The sequence below is a fragment of the Neodiprion virginianus genome, chromosome 7 (assembly GCF_021901495.1).
Source record: "Neodiprion virginianus isolate iyNeoVirg1 chromosome 7, iyNeoVirg1.1, whole genome shotgun sequence".
In the NCBI taxonomy this organism is placed as follows: Eukaryota; Metazoa; Arthropoda; class Insecta; order Hymenoptera; family Diprionidae; genus Neodiprion; species Neodiprion virginianus.
The window spans coordinates 19,245,776-19,260,046 of NC_060883.1; the positions used below are offsets into that span (position 1 = coordinate 19,245,776).

A 14,271-nucleotide genomic window follows, 5' to 3' on the forward strand; every position below is an offset into this window, starting at 1 on the left:
TGTGAAAAGCTCGCGACGAATATATTTGAGGTCGCAGTTTCAAAGAAATGTCCGGTCGCATGGCCGGTGAGAGAAAAAAAAAAAAAATGGTTAGTGACGTGAGAAAATCATTGGAATTAGTCGCGATTCGTGTCTGATGAAAATAAAAAAAGCTGGCATCCGCCCCGTTACGTGGAAGAAAATTTAAGCTGTTGTTCGAACGTTCGGCAGATCAGCGATTTAATATCGCGTGCGAGATTGCAGGTCTGCATCGTCCGTCAATTATACACGCAAGCACAAACATCGATTCCATACACAAACACATCCGCCATTAAGTCCTAGTTTTGAACGCACGCGCACCTGTTATTAGCGTTTGATACGCAGCCGAGTTAATTTCAGCACGCTGCATGAATCAAAGCCCGACAAAATCAAACACCGGCTTTATTGTGTACCTCGTGCGAAATTCTCGAAAGCGATTTCATTCGTTTGAATTTTCTTCTGTTTTTCTTCTTCTTTTTTATACACTGTGAGAAATTTTTATTTCCGGTTACCGCTCGGTCCTTGACTATTTTCATTTTTTACCACGATCGACAAAATATAGTTCTAGGTAGAAAATGAAAATTAGTATCCGTTAATATTCTTTCTCATTACGATCACTGTTGCTAGATTTTCTTGCAACTGTTGCGAAAATTTAACGCTCGTGCAACGATAAATTGACGTCAAAGCCTTGTTTAACTAAAAAAGTAGAGTAAACCTCACAAACTGATTTTGCGTTGCAATCACCAAAAAAGGATCGACGATAGCGCAAAATGTTTACGCGTACCTCGTTTTTCCTAATTCCAACAATATTCGAACAGTTTCTTTAACGATACTTGTTTTACTGAATTTTTCCAGCTACTGTAACAAATGAAATTTTTTTCAGTTTAGCTGTGGGTGCGAATTTTCTACGTTCATCGATCGGTCGTTACTACGAATTTATGCGCAGCTTTAATTGACCTTAAGATTTTTATCCACAAAAGAAAAAGGGTTTTTACTCTCTATGTTTCAAACAAATCAATAATGTACGTGTATAGAAATCGTAAGATCGGTAACAATGATTTTAAATACATTTCACCGTCAATTTCAGTATGTGATTTCTTATTACTTCAGAAGAAATCTCGACAAGTTTTTTTTTCTAATTTCTAATCGATCTACGCGAAGTGGTACAATTTTTTTTTTCACCATCCATATTTTTAATTAAAAATCGTGTAAATAAATGAAAATTATTTTAATCTCGGTTTAAAAACCAATGGAATTAAGTTCTGGTAACCAATTTAAGAAGAATCGCCAGAGATAAAAATAATTGCTAAATTTTATGGAAAAATCGACCATTAAGTTTGGATTTATTTTTTTCATTTTGTTTTTTGTACGTATGATAAACGTATGAAAATAGAAGTTTGGAGTAAACATATAGTTTGTCTTCAAAGCCGAGAGAGAAGAAGCTGCGAATAATAATATATACGAAGAAACTGAAAGTTTTCCGCAAGACCGAGACGTTCGAAATCTGCGGTAAACATTTCTCGTTCAGTCGGAAATTTTCGCACATGTAACAAAGTTGAAAAAAAGTTGAAAAGAAATAAGAAGAAGCAAAACGTTTACACACGTGTTCAGACAGTGTCAATTTTCCCGAAATCAAGCGTCACGTGACGAGCTTTCGTCAACCAGAATTCAGACTTATTTATTTTACAGTTTCCGGCAGCGTTGCGTTCAAAGAATTTGCGAATCAAGAAAGAAAACACTGAAAAAAGTCGATAACAAGCCTCATCGTACGATTCTCTTGGTCGGAACAAAAATTTCCAATTCGATATCCAGTTTTCCGGTTCCCAATTTCGCACGATTTCTATTCGCTTCATTGAGAAAAATTTCATTTGTTACAGTAACTAGGAAAATTTTGGTAAAACAGGTATCGTTAAAAAAACTGTTTCAATATTATTGGAATTACGGAAAACGAGGTACGTATAAACATTTTGCGCTATCGTCGATTCTTTTTTGGTTATTGCAATGCAAAATCAGTTTGTAAGGCTTACTTTACATTTTTAGTTAAACAAAGCTTTGACGTCAATTTATCGTTGCACGAGCGTTAAATTTTCGCAACAGTTGCAAGAAAATCTAGCGACAGTGATCGTAATGAGAGAGAATAGTAACGGATACTAGACTTTCCGGTAACGGCTAGAAAATTAATTTTCATTTTCTACCTAGAACTGTATTTTGTCGATTGTAGTAAAAAATGAAAATAATTAAGGACCGAGCGGTAACCGGAAATAAAAATTTCTCCCAGTCTTCCCCCCTGAATCGCCGAATATGCTTTGAAACTGAATTACCGAATTATAATGAAATTATTTAAGCTCTTTGAAATCGACTCGAAAGTCACGTGGTCTGTAAATAATGTATCTTCAACGATTTTCATAAAACATGAGAAACAGTGGGAAAAGAGTTCTTGGAAGAAAAAGAAAATGAATAAATAAAAATGAATAAATAAAACCCTAGACAAGATGGTTTAATAAAGTCTGACAAAATATTAAAAAAAAAAAAAAAAAAAACACGAAGCTTCTTTTGAATATGTCAAGAAATCTTCATGAGTAATTTCGGAAAAGTTTCAAAGTCCGAAAAAGTTAGTCAACCAGGAAAGTAATGAACACCCTATTTGAATTTCTATATTAAGAGTGATATTTCCGAAAGAACCTTTCTCCTCAAGATCGTTCTTCACCTTCTTTATTTTCCTCTTCTTATTCTTCTGCTTCTTTGTGACCATATAAAAAAAAAAGTTCCACGTATAACGTGTAGAAATGATTTTTTTTTCGACCTCCCCCCTCCATATTATTCCCGTAACGTATTTTTTCTCTTCTCCGGTTCTTCGATTATACTTGCGACAACTTCATCATCGGATGCAGCAGCCATTGACGCGTGCAACCCATAAACGTCGTTCCGATTCTCCTCCTTTTCTGGAAGGGATCTTCTTCTTCTTCTTTGGGGGAGGGCACGAAATTGGCACGTCGGTGGAAACGGAGCCGCCTGTTTTTTTTCTTTTTTTCCCGGTATCCGGAGGTCCGTCCGGTTATCGACTTTCCGATGCATCCGGCCTCCTTCGAACCACGAGTGTGTCTGCGTCAGTTTGCGAGCCTATCAAAGGATCGCCTTGTCCCCTCCTTTTCTCACCGCGACTCCTTCCCGTAACGGAGAAAGTTACGGCGTGTCGACCGCCCTTGTAAACACGGTTCTAAATTGGCCAACATTTCAACCTCGGTGCCTATAAACGGTCCGTTCCTCGATGATACTGATAAAAAGCGCGTGATACACGCGACTCGATCGACTCCGGTGAAACAAGACAAACAACAAGTCCCCGAACCGTTTGAGAATCGAAAAATCTCGTCAATCTTATCGGCGAGAACGATCTTCATCGTTTTTCATCTTCTTCTTCTTCGGCCTCTACGCATCCTCGAATATCACTCCAACTTTTGATTTGAACCAATTTTCGAACCACGAAATCACAAGAGAGCACGATAGTAAGAAATAGCGGAAATGGATTGCAGATGGTCGTTGGCCTCGAATGTTCAAGGTAAGACGTGTTTTATTCTTTTTCACCACTTGAATGTTTTCCGGAAAGAGAAGGCAGATAAAGAAACAAGGTCTTGTCCATCATCCGTCGAGGTTTCAACTCGGAATCGTTTATTATTCATTTCGTTAATAATTTCGTGTACCTACCGAGTTGGTTCGTAACGATTATAAGGCTCGCGGTTAGACACGCGCGATTTATAACATGGCCCCGATCGATCGATCGATCAATCAGCCGGCCGATCCATCAATCGATCGATTATCCAATGATCGAAACTCATAAAACTCATGTAGGCAGGTCATCTTACACGGGATGTATGAGCCGCGGGACTCTTGCTGTTTCTCACAAAGCCAAGGTACCAAGAGAGAGAGAGAGAGAGAGAGAGAGAGAGAGAGAGAGAGAGGAAGAAGGAGATTTGGAATTAAGGTGCAACGGTGCATCGTACCACCTGTTGATTCGCGACCATTACGACGCCGTGCACCCATAGCTCACAACGTCTTGGTAAAAGGACTTGTCAAACGGTTGGTTGGTACTGGAATCCATATTACACGATGGTTCTCCGAAAATATTCAGAGTGTTTTTAATCTCGTTCAAACGCAAAACAGTAACGACGAACGGAAAGGTTACGAAGAATATTGAGATATTGACCTCGCTGATACAGTGGAGTAATGAGTATTGGAATTGTAGGTCAGTGAAGTACGTCATATCATTTATTTGTTAACATTTCGACCCGAGTGAAGGTCTTCCTCGGAACGATACATATTTATTAACACTGAACGGGAACGGAAAATGAAATGAATCAAAATCAATTTAGGACAATATGGATACGACAATGAAGTTATTACGACGATGACGTTGGCATTGTTATCCACAGTTATCCTCTGTAAGGTCAAGTCAAGAAAGGTTATGAACCTCAGATATCGCATGACGTGATCATGTTCGGTAGATTCTCGTATTACAAAGACAAGGTCTTTGGTAGTAGAACGAAATTCCTGAACTTGAACGCGTATTTGACAGACTTCCTGGACTTGGTTCTGACTCATTCAAGGCCACCTATGGCGTCTGCCTCCCATGGTCAACGATCGGTAGCGGATTACAACAATGGCCTTTAATACGTCAGAATCAATCTGAAAGTCTGTGCATAGAACCTCGGGCATTTTTTAATTTCACTGCGTGAAGTAGCTTCGGCTGACTCAGGCCGTCGGTCGGACAAGAGTTCAACTGACTTCAGGTTAAATCGGGATAAGAGTTCACTCGGCATCAAGTCAATTCAAGATAAGAATTCGACCGACTTCAAGTGAATTTAGAAAAAGACGTCAACCGACTTGACCTGAATTCCGAATAAGAGTTCAACCGAATCCAAGTCAACTGACTCGAGGTGAATCAACTCCGAACAAGACCCGAAATGAATTCTGAATAAGAGTGCAACTGTAAGACTTTAATTGAATCTGAATAAAGACTTTGACTGACTTCAAGTGCGTTTAGAATTTCAAACGAACGGAGGATGAGACTAAAACTGATTAAAAATTTATCAAGAATGAATTGAATCAACGTGTTGCCAAGTATACCTCATCATACGATACTTGACGAATTCGACCACTATCGACCAACCGCTGCAGCGTTGGCGAATCGATCCAACTTTGCCGCAACTCCGATTCCATTTCACCCCCGAAAAATATTCCGTAACAACACGGTAGCCAAGAAGCTTAAACAAACCTGACTGAAGTCCAACACGAGGTCCGAACCGATTGGCGACCTGGGGTAGAATGACACCACTCGCTCCATGGATACCATGGGACAATATCTGCACCATAACGCCAACGACAAGGATGACCCAGCCCCATCCTCCCTCGGGATAATAGTGCTGTTTGAGGGTGAGTAGCTGCCTGAGATCGGCGACGAGCCTCGACGATGGTCTTCCAGGTGGATGTTCGTTGCTCCCGAGTCCGCTGTCATGGATGGATAATTGCGGTAGCGATCTGCTCCTGTAGAGGATGGGGGGCCCCCCGGAGGCCTCAGGGCCCTGAAGGTATCGCCTTGTGGCGGCATCCTGCAGAGCTAGTAGATCGTGGGCCTCATCGAGGGGGGAATCGCACCGATTTCGGCATCTCGCCTGCCGATGATGATGCTGGAGGCGATCGTGTGTCTCGCCGCATCCCTCGCACCTGAACGTCGCCGTTCGCAGAGCCGATTCGGGACTGCACGGACTGCGCGCCCCCTTTTCGTGCTGGTGATGAACTTGGGCCCTAGGCGAGAACGTCGCGTCCTGACGGCAGAGGGCGTTGCGGTTAGTTTGGGCCTGACGCGTAGGTGAAACCTTGCGCACCACTTCGGGCTTGAAGACGTATTTCGTCGGGCTTTTTGGCACGCGAATAAGTTTCTGTGTACGATCCTTGTCGCGGGGTGTCCTGCCGGGTTCTGCTCGGACAGCGTCCATCATACGCTTCCCCAGTTCAGACCCGCAGACCCCCGAGGATCACGCGAAATTTCAAACTTGTCTCTTACTTGCTTCGGTAACGCTCCGACATATTTCTCTTTACCGATGTTTGTTTATTCATTTATTTTATTTATTTATTTATTTTTTTTTTTAACACAAATCTTCTCCCACGTCACCTCGATCACGCGTAATTTGTTTATTTTCGTTTTGTTCTCTTCACTCACTGGATTACATTTTCTTTCTATTTATTTTTCACGAGCTTTAGTAGTTTTTCGGTGTGTCTTTCGCGTGGTTTGTTTCTTTTTTGTTTTTTTTTTTTGTTTTTTCAGGTCAGGTTCTATTCAACGCTTACACGCTGGTTTCTTTTTTCGCTTTTTCTTCTTCTGCTTCTTCTTCTTCTTCTTCTGGTTACCAATTACACGCGCACCGATCATCCCGGTCACTTGACTTCATGACTGTATCAATACAGGGTCACTGTTATTTCGTATTCGTTGCCGTCACCGGCATTATCTGTTTCACTGCGATTCGACGATGTTGTTCTCTTCTCCTTCAGCACCTATATTATCGATACATATTTTTTTTTTTTTTATTTGTTTCTTTTAAATACATTCGACATAATTTTTGTCGCTAGTTACGAATCCGTGCATTTTTGTTTTCTTTCGTTATTGTTTCACATCGGAAATATGATTAAATATTCACACAAGTTATGAGTTTTCCATCGTCGATATATGTACAAGTTCTACAAATTCGTTCGCTTTTCTCTTCTCAATGATTTTCCGTACTGGTACAATTATTTTTCGAGTATACGCTGTTGTTTCTATCACTTCGCAGTACCAGTACGAAAAGTTACTTATTCTCAGATCGATAAAAAATTTCACGGTGAAAACCCTGCAGCGACGCGGTATAATTGTTTTTTCTTTTATTGCTAATTTTGACCAGTATTTTGCGTGAAATTATCTTTTACGCAATACACGGATAACGAAAAAAATTGAGGGCGAATATAAGTAGACGTTCAAATTCATTCGCGCACTTGTCAAAATGTGTTTCCTGCAAAAATTTGACCATTTGTTCATAAAAACTAGTTTATTTAATCCATTCGCGTTTTTTTGTACACCATGGTGTAAAATTTTGATTTGCGTATCAAATAATTGTCAATTATATACGATTCTTACAAATCGATTGCCGCTATTTGTTTTCTAAATTTATTCTCGCGTTGCGAGAAAAACCGCAGACTTTGTGGAAAGGCAAAAATTCAAATTTCTAAAACATGTCCGAAAAATTTTAAAATCGTCGAAAAATTGTATTCCGTACACAAAAAACTGAGTCATTTCGTATAAACATTTTCATTCTATACTGAACGGGTCGAGTTGAATCGATCACTCGGCTTGAGCCGCAAACGATTTTTTTTTTTTTTTTCATCTTCCTCTTTCGCATTCTGTAACACGTGGAGAGCGCTCATTACACGTAGATATATCTCATTGAATGACAAACATAAATTGTAAGAAGCAAAACGAGACAAGCGCTCAGGCTGTGCGTGGGTGAGAGCAAGAGTTCCAACTCTTTTATATTCACATCTATTACACATGCGAGAGTGGACCAAAAACCGATCTCCGAGCGCATTCTCAACATCCTCAGGTATGCGCAAAAAGAAACGATACAGGTATGTTACATAGCTTTAACTTATTACCGTTTCTTCGTTTCGGTTCCCTTTCCTTGTTTCTAATTTTTTTTTTTTTTTTATTTTTTTTTGTTTTTTTTTTTTATCTTTTCACTAGACGTTTTTTCCGTTTCTTGTTCTAACTCTCCTCCATCCTTGTCCCGCGTTCTCTCCGTACCGAATAGCGTACGTGAGCATTTGCACAGGTAGAAGAAGAGAAGAGGAAGAAAAAAAAATTAGTCAAATAAAAAATAAAAAAAAAAAAAAAAACAACGACGACGACGACAAAAAAAAGAAAAGGGAAAGAATCGTTTTTGCGTACAGAGCGCAGAGCAAGAGCCAGAGAGATTGGATTGGAGGATAGGGGGGAAAAAATCGATCGTCCTCTTGTTTTTTTTTTTCTCGTTTTTTGTTTTTTCGTTTTTCTTTCCGGTTTTTTTTTTCTTCACTCTTTTTTTGTTTCTTCTTCTTCTTTTCAACCGCGTTAATCAACGTCTTGCAGGCTACTGCAAGTACCGTCGCTGGCAATGTGGCTTTGCGAGAGTGTGAGAAGGTGTATGCTTGTATGTATGTGTATGTGTATGTATATATATATATATATATATATATACATATATAGGTAAGGTAGGTTATACCTTCAGTGAGAAAGTTTTCTATCAACGCTATATCGTATACGATCGCTACTTCGGTGATTCACTCGATCGGCCGGCGCTTTTGCAGAGCTGATATTGTCGGAAGGGGGGGGGGGGGCAAGGATAACCGCGAAACTATTATGTTACATACGCTATATATATATATATATATATATATATTCGCAATCTCTGCACTTTGTCTGTCGATTTATTGCAAATTTCATTCAAACTGCCCCCGGGAATCATTATAAGCGTATATCATTATAACCTATAGTCCAACTGTTGTGTTACATTCGATGTCTTTGAAATTACAAATTTAATCCGTTCTATATTTTTGTACGTATCGTAAATACACGCGTTGTGTGTGGAGAAAAAAGAAGAAGGATGAAAAAAAAAAAAGAAAAGAAAGAGAGAAAGAATGAGAGATCGAGAGAGAGAGAGAGAGAGAGAGAGAAAAAAGAGGATACATTGAAAATTGATTGAAAATTCGATGTCCGTTCCTCCCCCCCCCCCCCCCCCCCCCATCATTTATCGATGATATTGATCGATGTTCAATGTGTAAATATTTGTATTTTTTTTATTTATTTATTTATTTTTTTTTCTTCATCTGCACACATTAATTTTATCACGTATCATTCCCGCTTGATATCATCTCTCTGTCAAGTATTCTCCACAATCGCGATAAGACGTATCGAATCACGAACCGAAGCTTCAATTTTCCGCAAAGTTTTTTGCATTTGGAATCTGGCAAAAATCGACACAATTAATGCGTTTCCGATTAAGGACGATTTTTTTTTTTTTTTTTTTTGTTCCTCATTCGAATAAATTCTTCCGATTTTTTTTTGCCAACTTCACTTCGGCGATAAAATTTGGTAACAAAGCGATGGCGAAAAAGACACATGTATACATGTATATATGTTTTTTTTTCTTCAAATACTTACACAATTGACGTATTGTTTTACGGATGAAAAAGAAAACTTGATAAAGACATACTTTTTCTGATCTTGATCGCGGAAGTTTTCTTCCCGCGATAAATTTTTATAATTCCGGATCGTAGGTGTGACGGTGACGTAGGAAAAAAATGATCTAGACGAATGTTAGGCAGGACTATCCTAAATTATAATACATTGACGGGTTCAATTTTTTACGTGTGTTCGAAAACCGGAAACAAGAGCGATAAAACATACGGTGAGTTGAAATTAGAGATCCTCCGACAGATTTATACTTTGCATTTATATTTATGTTCATATATGTATAATGTGTCTATACCTGAACAACATATGTACGTATATTAGTGTGGGTATTATAATAACCTGCGCGAAGCTCGTCGTTTTGCATCACGTAACACGTGCAGCGGATAATGAAATTTGACCGATTGATATACGAGAATCGGTACAAAAAAATTATTTAGCTAAATATAGTTTTCATTATTCATAGAATTTTTTTTAATTCTCATTCAGAGTCGTTTTCCGTTTTTTTGGTTTTTCTGGTCTTTTTTTTTTTGTTACACCATACGTACAAGTGTACCGATTAATTACTTGCGGAAAGAAGAGTTAAACAAGACAAAAAAAAAAGAGAACAAGAAAAATTAATTTACTCGTATCAATATATTTGTTTAATTTTTTTTTTCTTCTGTTCTTCGATCTTCTGTTTTACACTTATTTCTGAACGAGAACGGAGAGAATTTTTGTTGCAATGAAAAAATCAACCGAAATAACTTACTTTCGCAATATTTTGCGACCAAAATGTTGCCGTGCGAATTGTCAGCGAAGTTTGAATTGCTGTGAAATTAGTCGAATTGTTCGGAATCGAAATGAAAAGATTTAATGTAATTTTCTTTATTTCTTACGCATATTTTATACTTCGAATCTATCATCTGTGTTCATAGGTTTGGAAATTGTTCACCACATTTTTCATACCATAAAACTCGTGAAATGAATTTGCAAAAAAAAAAAAAAAAAAAAACAAAAAAATAAAAATGAATTTCGACGACGACGATAAAAACTCTTTGCTTCGTTGTTTATTTCCTGCGGGCGTTGTGTTTTTACAGACTTACACATGTGTAATTACAGACTTGTCACATATATTATTTCGAATGATATACACATGTCAATAAACAATTGATCGTCATACAAATTGAATCAAATTTTGCAACGATGGAAATCTCATCATATTTTTTTTCAACGCACAAGCGTCATCATAACCCTGTGTGAATATTTTCATAGAATCTAGGGACGAAAAAAAAAAAAAACGAATATAAAATGATCGATAAAAACGAAGAAACCAAAAAAAAAAAAACGATTAGTCGAACAAAAATTGCAAAAACGGACCTGAGAAGTGATTTTCCTCCACTTTTGCATCACCTCGCCGACAGTGGGTTTTAAATTTTTACGCCCGCTGTTCCGCGATCCCTTAAACTGCATTATGTACGCAAAAATATATTGCGTATACGATGTTTTTCTAAAAGAAACAAGAAAATAATAATTGCAAAATAATAACTGTACAACGATTTTGAATATCAGTTTGAAATTTTCTACGTTTACGTTTAAGGCATTCGATTTGAGATTTATTAAGTTTATTTATATCTTCACTCGTGATAGTCGATGATGAAAATTTTGTCAACCGATCGATGGATTGATCGGTTTTTACATTATCTCGTATAAGAGAGTCCCGGTGGATTTTGTGGAAATGACAGTGAAATTGCGGATTAACGCGGTGAACGCGAGCGCAGGATTTGAATGTTTGATTATCGCGCGCGCGGCAAATCTCGAAATCACTCGCCGGCCTTTCGTCGTACGGATAAAATACGCCCAACGACCTTTCCGCACGCGGTCTGTCGGCGGACTGCCGCTGTGATACCTTCGCCGAGAAGAGAGGCTTCGTCTGCGCCGCGGGAGAATTCGAGGAGACGAGACGGACGCCCGGCGTCGCGACGCGACCTGCGATCAACCGCCCCGCCAATTCCCCTTCCTGCACTTCGCCAAATCCTTTCCTCCCCCCCCCCCCCCCTTCGCTCTTGGACCAGGTACCAGGGAAGCTCATCCCCGGATATTGAGAGATGCAAATTGGATTTCAAGCAAGTCGAATTTTTGGTAATTTTTATTCTGCGCAATTCACGTGGAAGAAGAATTTTATTGTTTGTTTAAGGTTTATGAAATTCGTAGAATCTCAATTATCCAAGGATGGCGGAATTCAATTTGGAGAAAAAGATGCCGATTGAATTTCAAACAAGTCTAATTGTCGTTAAATTTGATAGTCGGCGCAATTGAAGTGGTAGAAAAATATTGTTATTTTTTTTTTTTTTTTTTTTGTTTAAAGTTGGTGAAATTCGCACAATATCAATTACCCAAAGATGCGGAATTCCATTTTGAGCAAACGATACAGATTGTATTTGAAATAAGTCAGATTTTCGTTAATTTATGTAATCTGCGCAATTGGATTGAAAGAAAAATATTATTCTTTTGTTTAAAGTTGGTGAAATTCGCAAAATCTCAATTATCCAAGGATGCAGGATTTAATTTGGAGGAAAAGATGCAAATTGTATTTGAAATAAGTCAGATTTTGGTTAATTTTTGAAATCTGCGCAATTGGAATGGAAGAAAAATATTATTCTTTCGTTTAAAGTTGGTGAAATTCGCACAATATCAATTATCCAAAGACGCGGAAATCAATTTGGAGCAAAATACAAACTTTCGTTAATAAGACACGAATATAATTTGGCACATTTTTTTCTTTTCACAATGAACGGAATTTGCTCAAACACAAGTCGGAGCAAGCTGATTTAGCGATTTATAATTTTACCTGGAAAAGCAAAGATAATTTTTCACACATTTTCATACGAAAAAAAAGGAACTCTGTTTTGCGAAAATTTATTTTCTAATTCTCTAATCTAGTTTCAGGATTCTATTTCCGATCTCCCAAAGCTTCGTACAATAATTCATACATGGTGTGCATCGATAGTTTCATGCAAAAAAATCAAAAAAAAAAAAAAAAACCAAAGATTTGGGAAGTTGGATAAAAAGTTGATTAGAAAAAAGAGAAACTTCTCGAATCTTCTCGTGCGATGATCATAAGGTACGCTCGTCCACAGATTCAGACTGTCCGTTCCGAGATAGCCAGACACTTGTATTCTTTTATTTTTACCCTCTTCTCCTTTAAGGATCTACGGGATGTTGGTACAGTCGGGTGAAAATCCCGTCGAAATAAATAAACCGATAGACAGAGAGTGAAAATAGTGGAATTTAGAAACTCAAAACGTCAAGTTCAAAGTCTAATTCGAAAATTAATTTTCGTGATCCAGATAAAATTAATATCAATTTTTCAACAATAAACACACAATTGTCATTTCAAAAATATTAGCGAAAATAAAGCGAATCATATTTCCCAGTTTTCATCTCCTTCACTCTTATCTCAATCAAACGAAAAATAAAATTCATTTTGTTGGTAAACTGACTCTCTTGAAATCATCAATGAAGCAAATTTTTTGTCACTGGATCTCTGCGGTTGTTAAAAAATAAATCCGATAGATAAAAATGAGCTTTTTATTCAGAAAGAAATGCGTTGCATAATTATTGATTAAATAATTCATTTATACGCGAATAAAAGTAACTACATGTAATTGTTTATCAAAATTAGACAAACAGGTAAATTTTCCGTTGATGAAATTTTGTCTTTAGAATTCGTTGATGACTTGATGAGTTTTTTTTTTTTTTCTTTCCATTCTTCTTTCCAATTTACACACGAAACAACAATTGTTTTGAAGATTTCTTCTCTCGTAACGAAAACTTTCGCAAATACAGATTTCGGTGACATTTTTTTAACCATTTTGTCCCATGACTTGAATTTTGCAAAACTTTTTTTACCCGACTGTACGTTCCGTTCACATCCCTAACCGGCTAATTGAACCGGATCAATGGCCATTTTTGTTGCACTTTCTCCCGTATTTTTATTTTTGTTTCTTTTTTTTTTCTACTCTCAAGCTTTCAGTTTTAGAACCAATTTGTTCGAGCTCCGGATTTTACGCGCGGAACAAATTGGACGCGATGTTTCGATTAGCCGGTGTCGTAATTCGAAATATCGATGAATTTGCTGCGAAATATATCGCAAAGATTCCTTCTTCTTTTTTTTTCTTTCATTCTCACACCGTAAGCGTACTGAATTACTTTCACTCGTAGAGTTAGAAGACCGTTCAAAAAAATTTTTTTCACTTCGAGTGTAAGGTTACTACGAATTGACAATTTTCGTTCCTTTTTCATCATTCATTCGTGAAAATGATTGTTTTACAGTATAAAAAAAAAAAAAAAAAAAAAAAAAAAAATGATAAGAACCGTAGAAAAAAAATTTCGCTCGACGAAACGAATCTTCGTATCTTCTTTTCGTCCTTTTTGAGAAAGTAACAACATTTTCCAAGAGCTTTTTGTAAAAATTTTTCGATTCCATTCAGGACGTAATTATTAAGCAGCTGTCAAGCCGTTTGTTATTTAAAAAAAAATTTTAAATACCGTAGCACATAGTTGATCAGATATTTATTTAAATCGTTAATTGAATTTAACTTCGTACAAGATATTTTTTTCAACTATCGTAAGACTCGTCTAAATTGTCTCGTTACATTGAAAATCATTACCAACGGTTATTTTGTTACCTTTTATCGAGTTTCGCGACTCTCTCTCTCTCTCTCTCTCTCACCCCTCATTCGTGGAATCGAAAGCTGCTTCTAAATCAGTTTTACGAACCTCGCCCCGAGGCCGATAGGCTTGCGGAAAGCGGGGCCTTAATTTCAGGGATCTTTGGGATGGGGAATCGAGCTTGCGGAATTTGGCTCTCGACGGTGCTGCAGGGATGCAGCGGCAGCCACCCCCGATTTTCCGACTCTCCAGGCGACCCCTAAAGCCCTGTAAATCAGGAGACTCTCGTCGACGGCACCTTTGTAATTACAAAAGCTCACCGCAACCACAGCGAGAATGATGCTGCAGGA

At 37.8% G+C, this 14,271-nt stretch overlaps 1 protein-coding gene across 1 annotated transcript in view; it reads right to left on the reverse strand.

Moving 5' to 3' along the window:
* LOC124308748 (monocarboxylate transporter 10-like) overlaps nucleotides 1-11,150 on the reverse strand; it is a 122,124-nt gene extending 110,974 nt beyond the window's left edge. Inside the window, exons 1-2 of the mRNA XM_046771759.1 lie at nucleotides 10,628-11,150; nucleotides 5,288-6,564 (exon numbers count right to left, since the gene is read on the reverse strand). Coding sequence (XP_046627715.1) covers nucleotides 5,288-6,011 — 724 coding nt within the window. The 5' untranslated portion in view covers nucleotides 6,012-6,564; nucleotides 10,628-11,150. The remainder of the gene's footprint in view (nucleotides 1-5,287; nucleotides 6,565-10,627) is intronic.
* Between the last annotated feature and the right edge of the window lie 3,121 nt (nucleotides 11,151-14,271).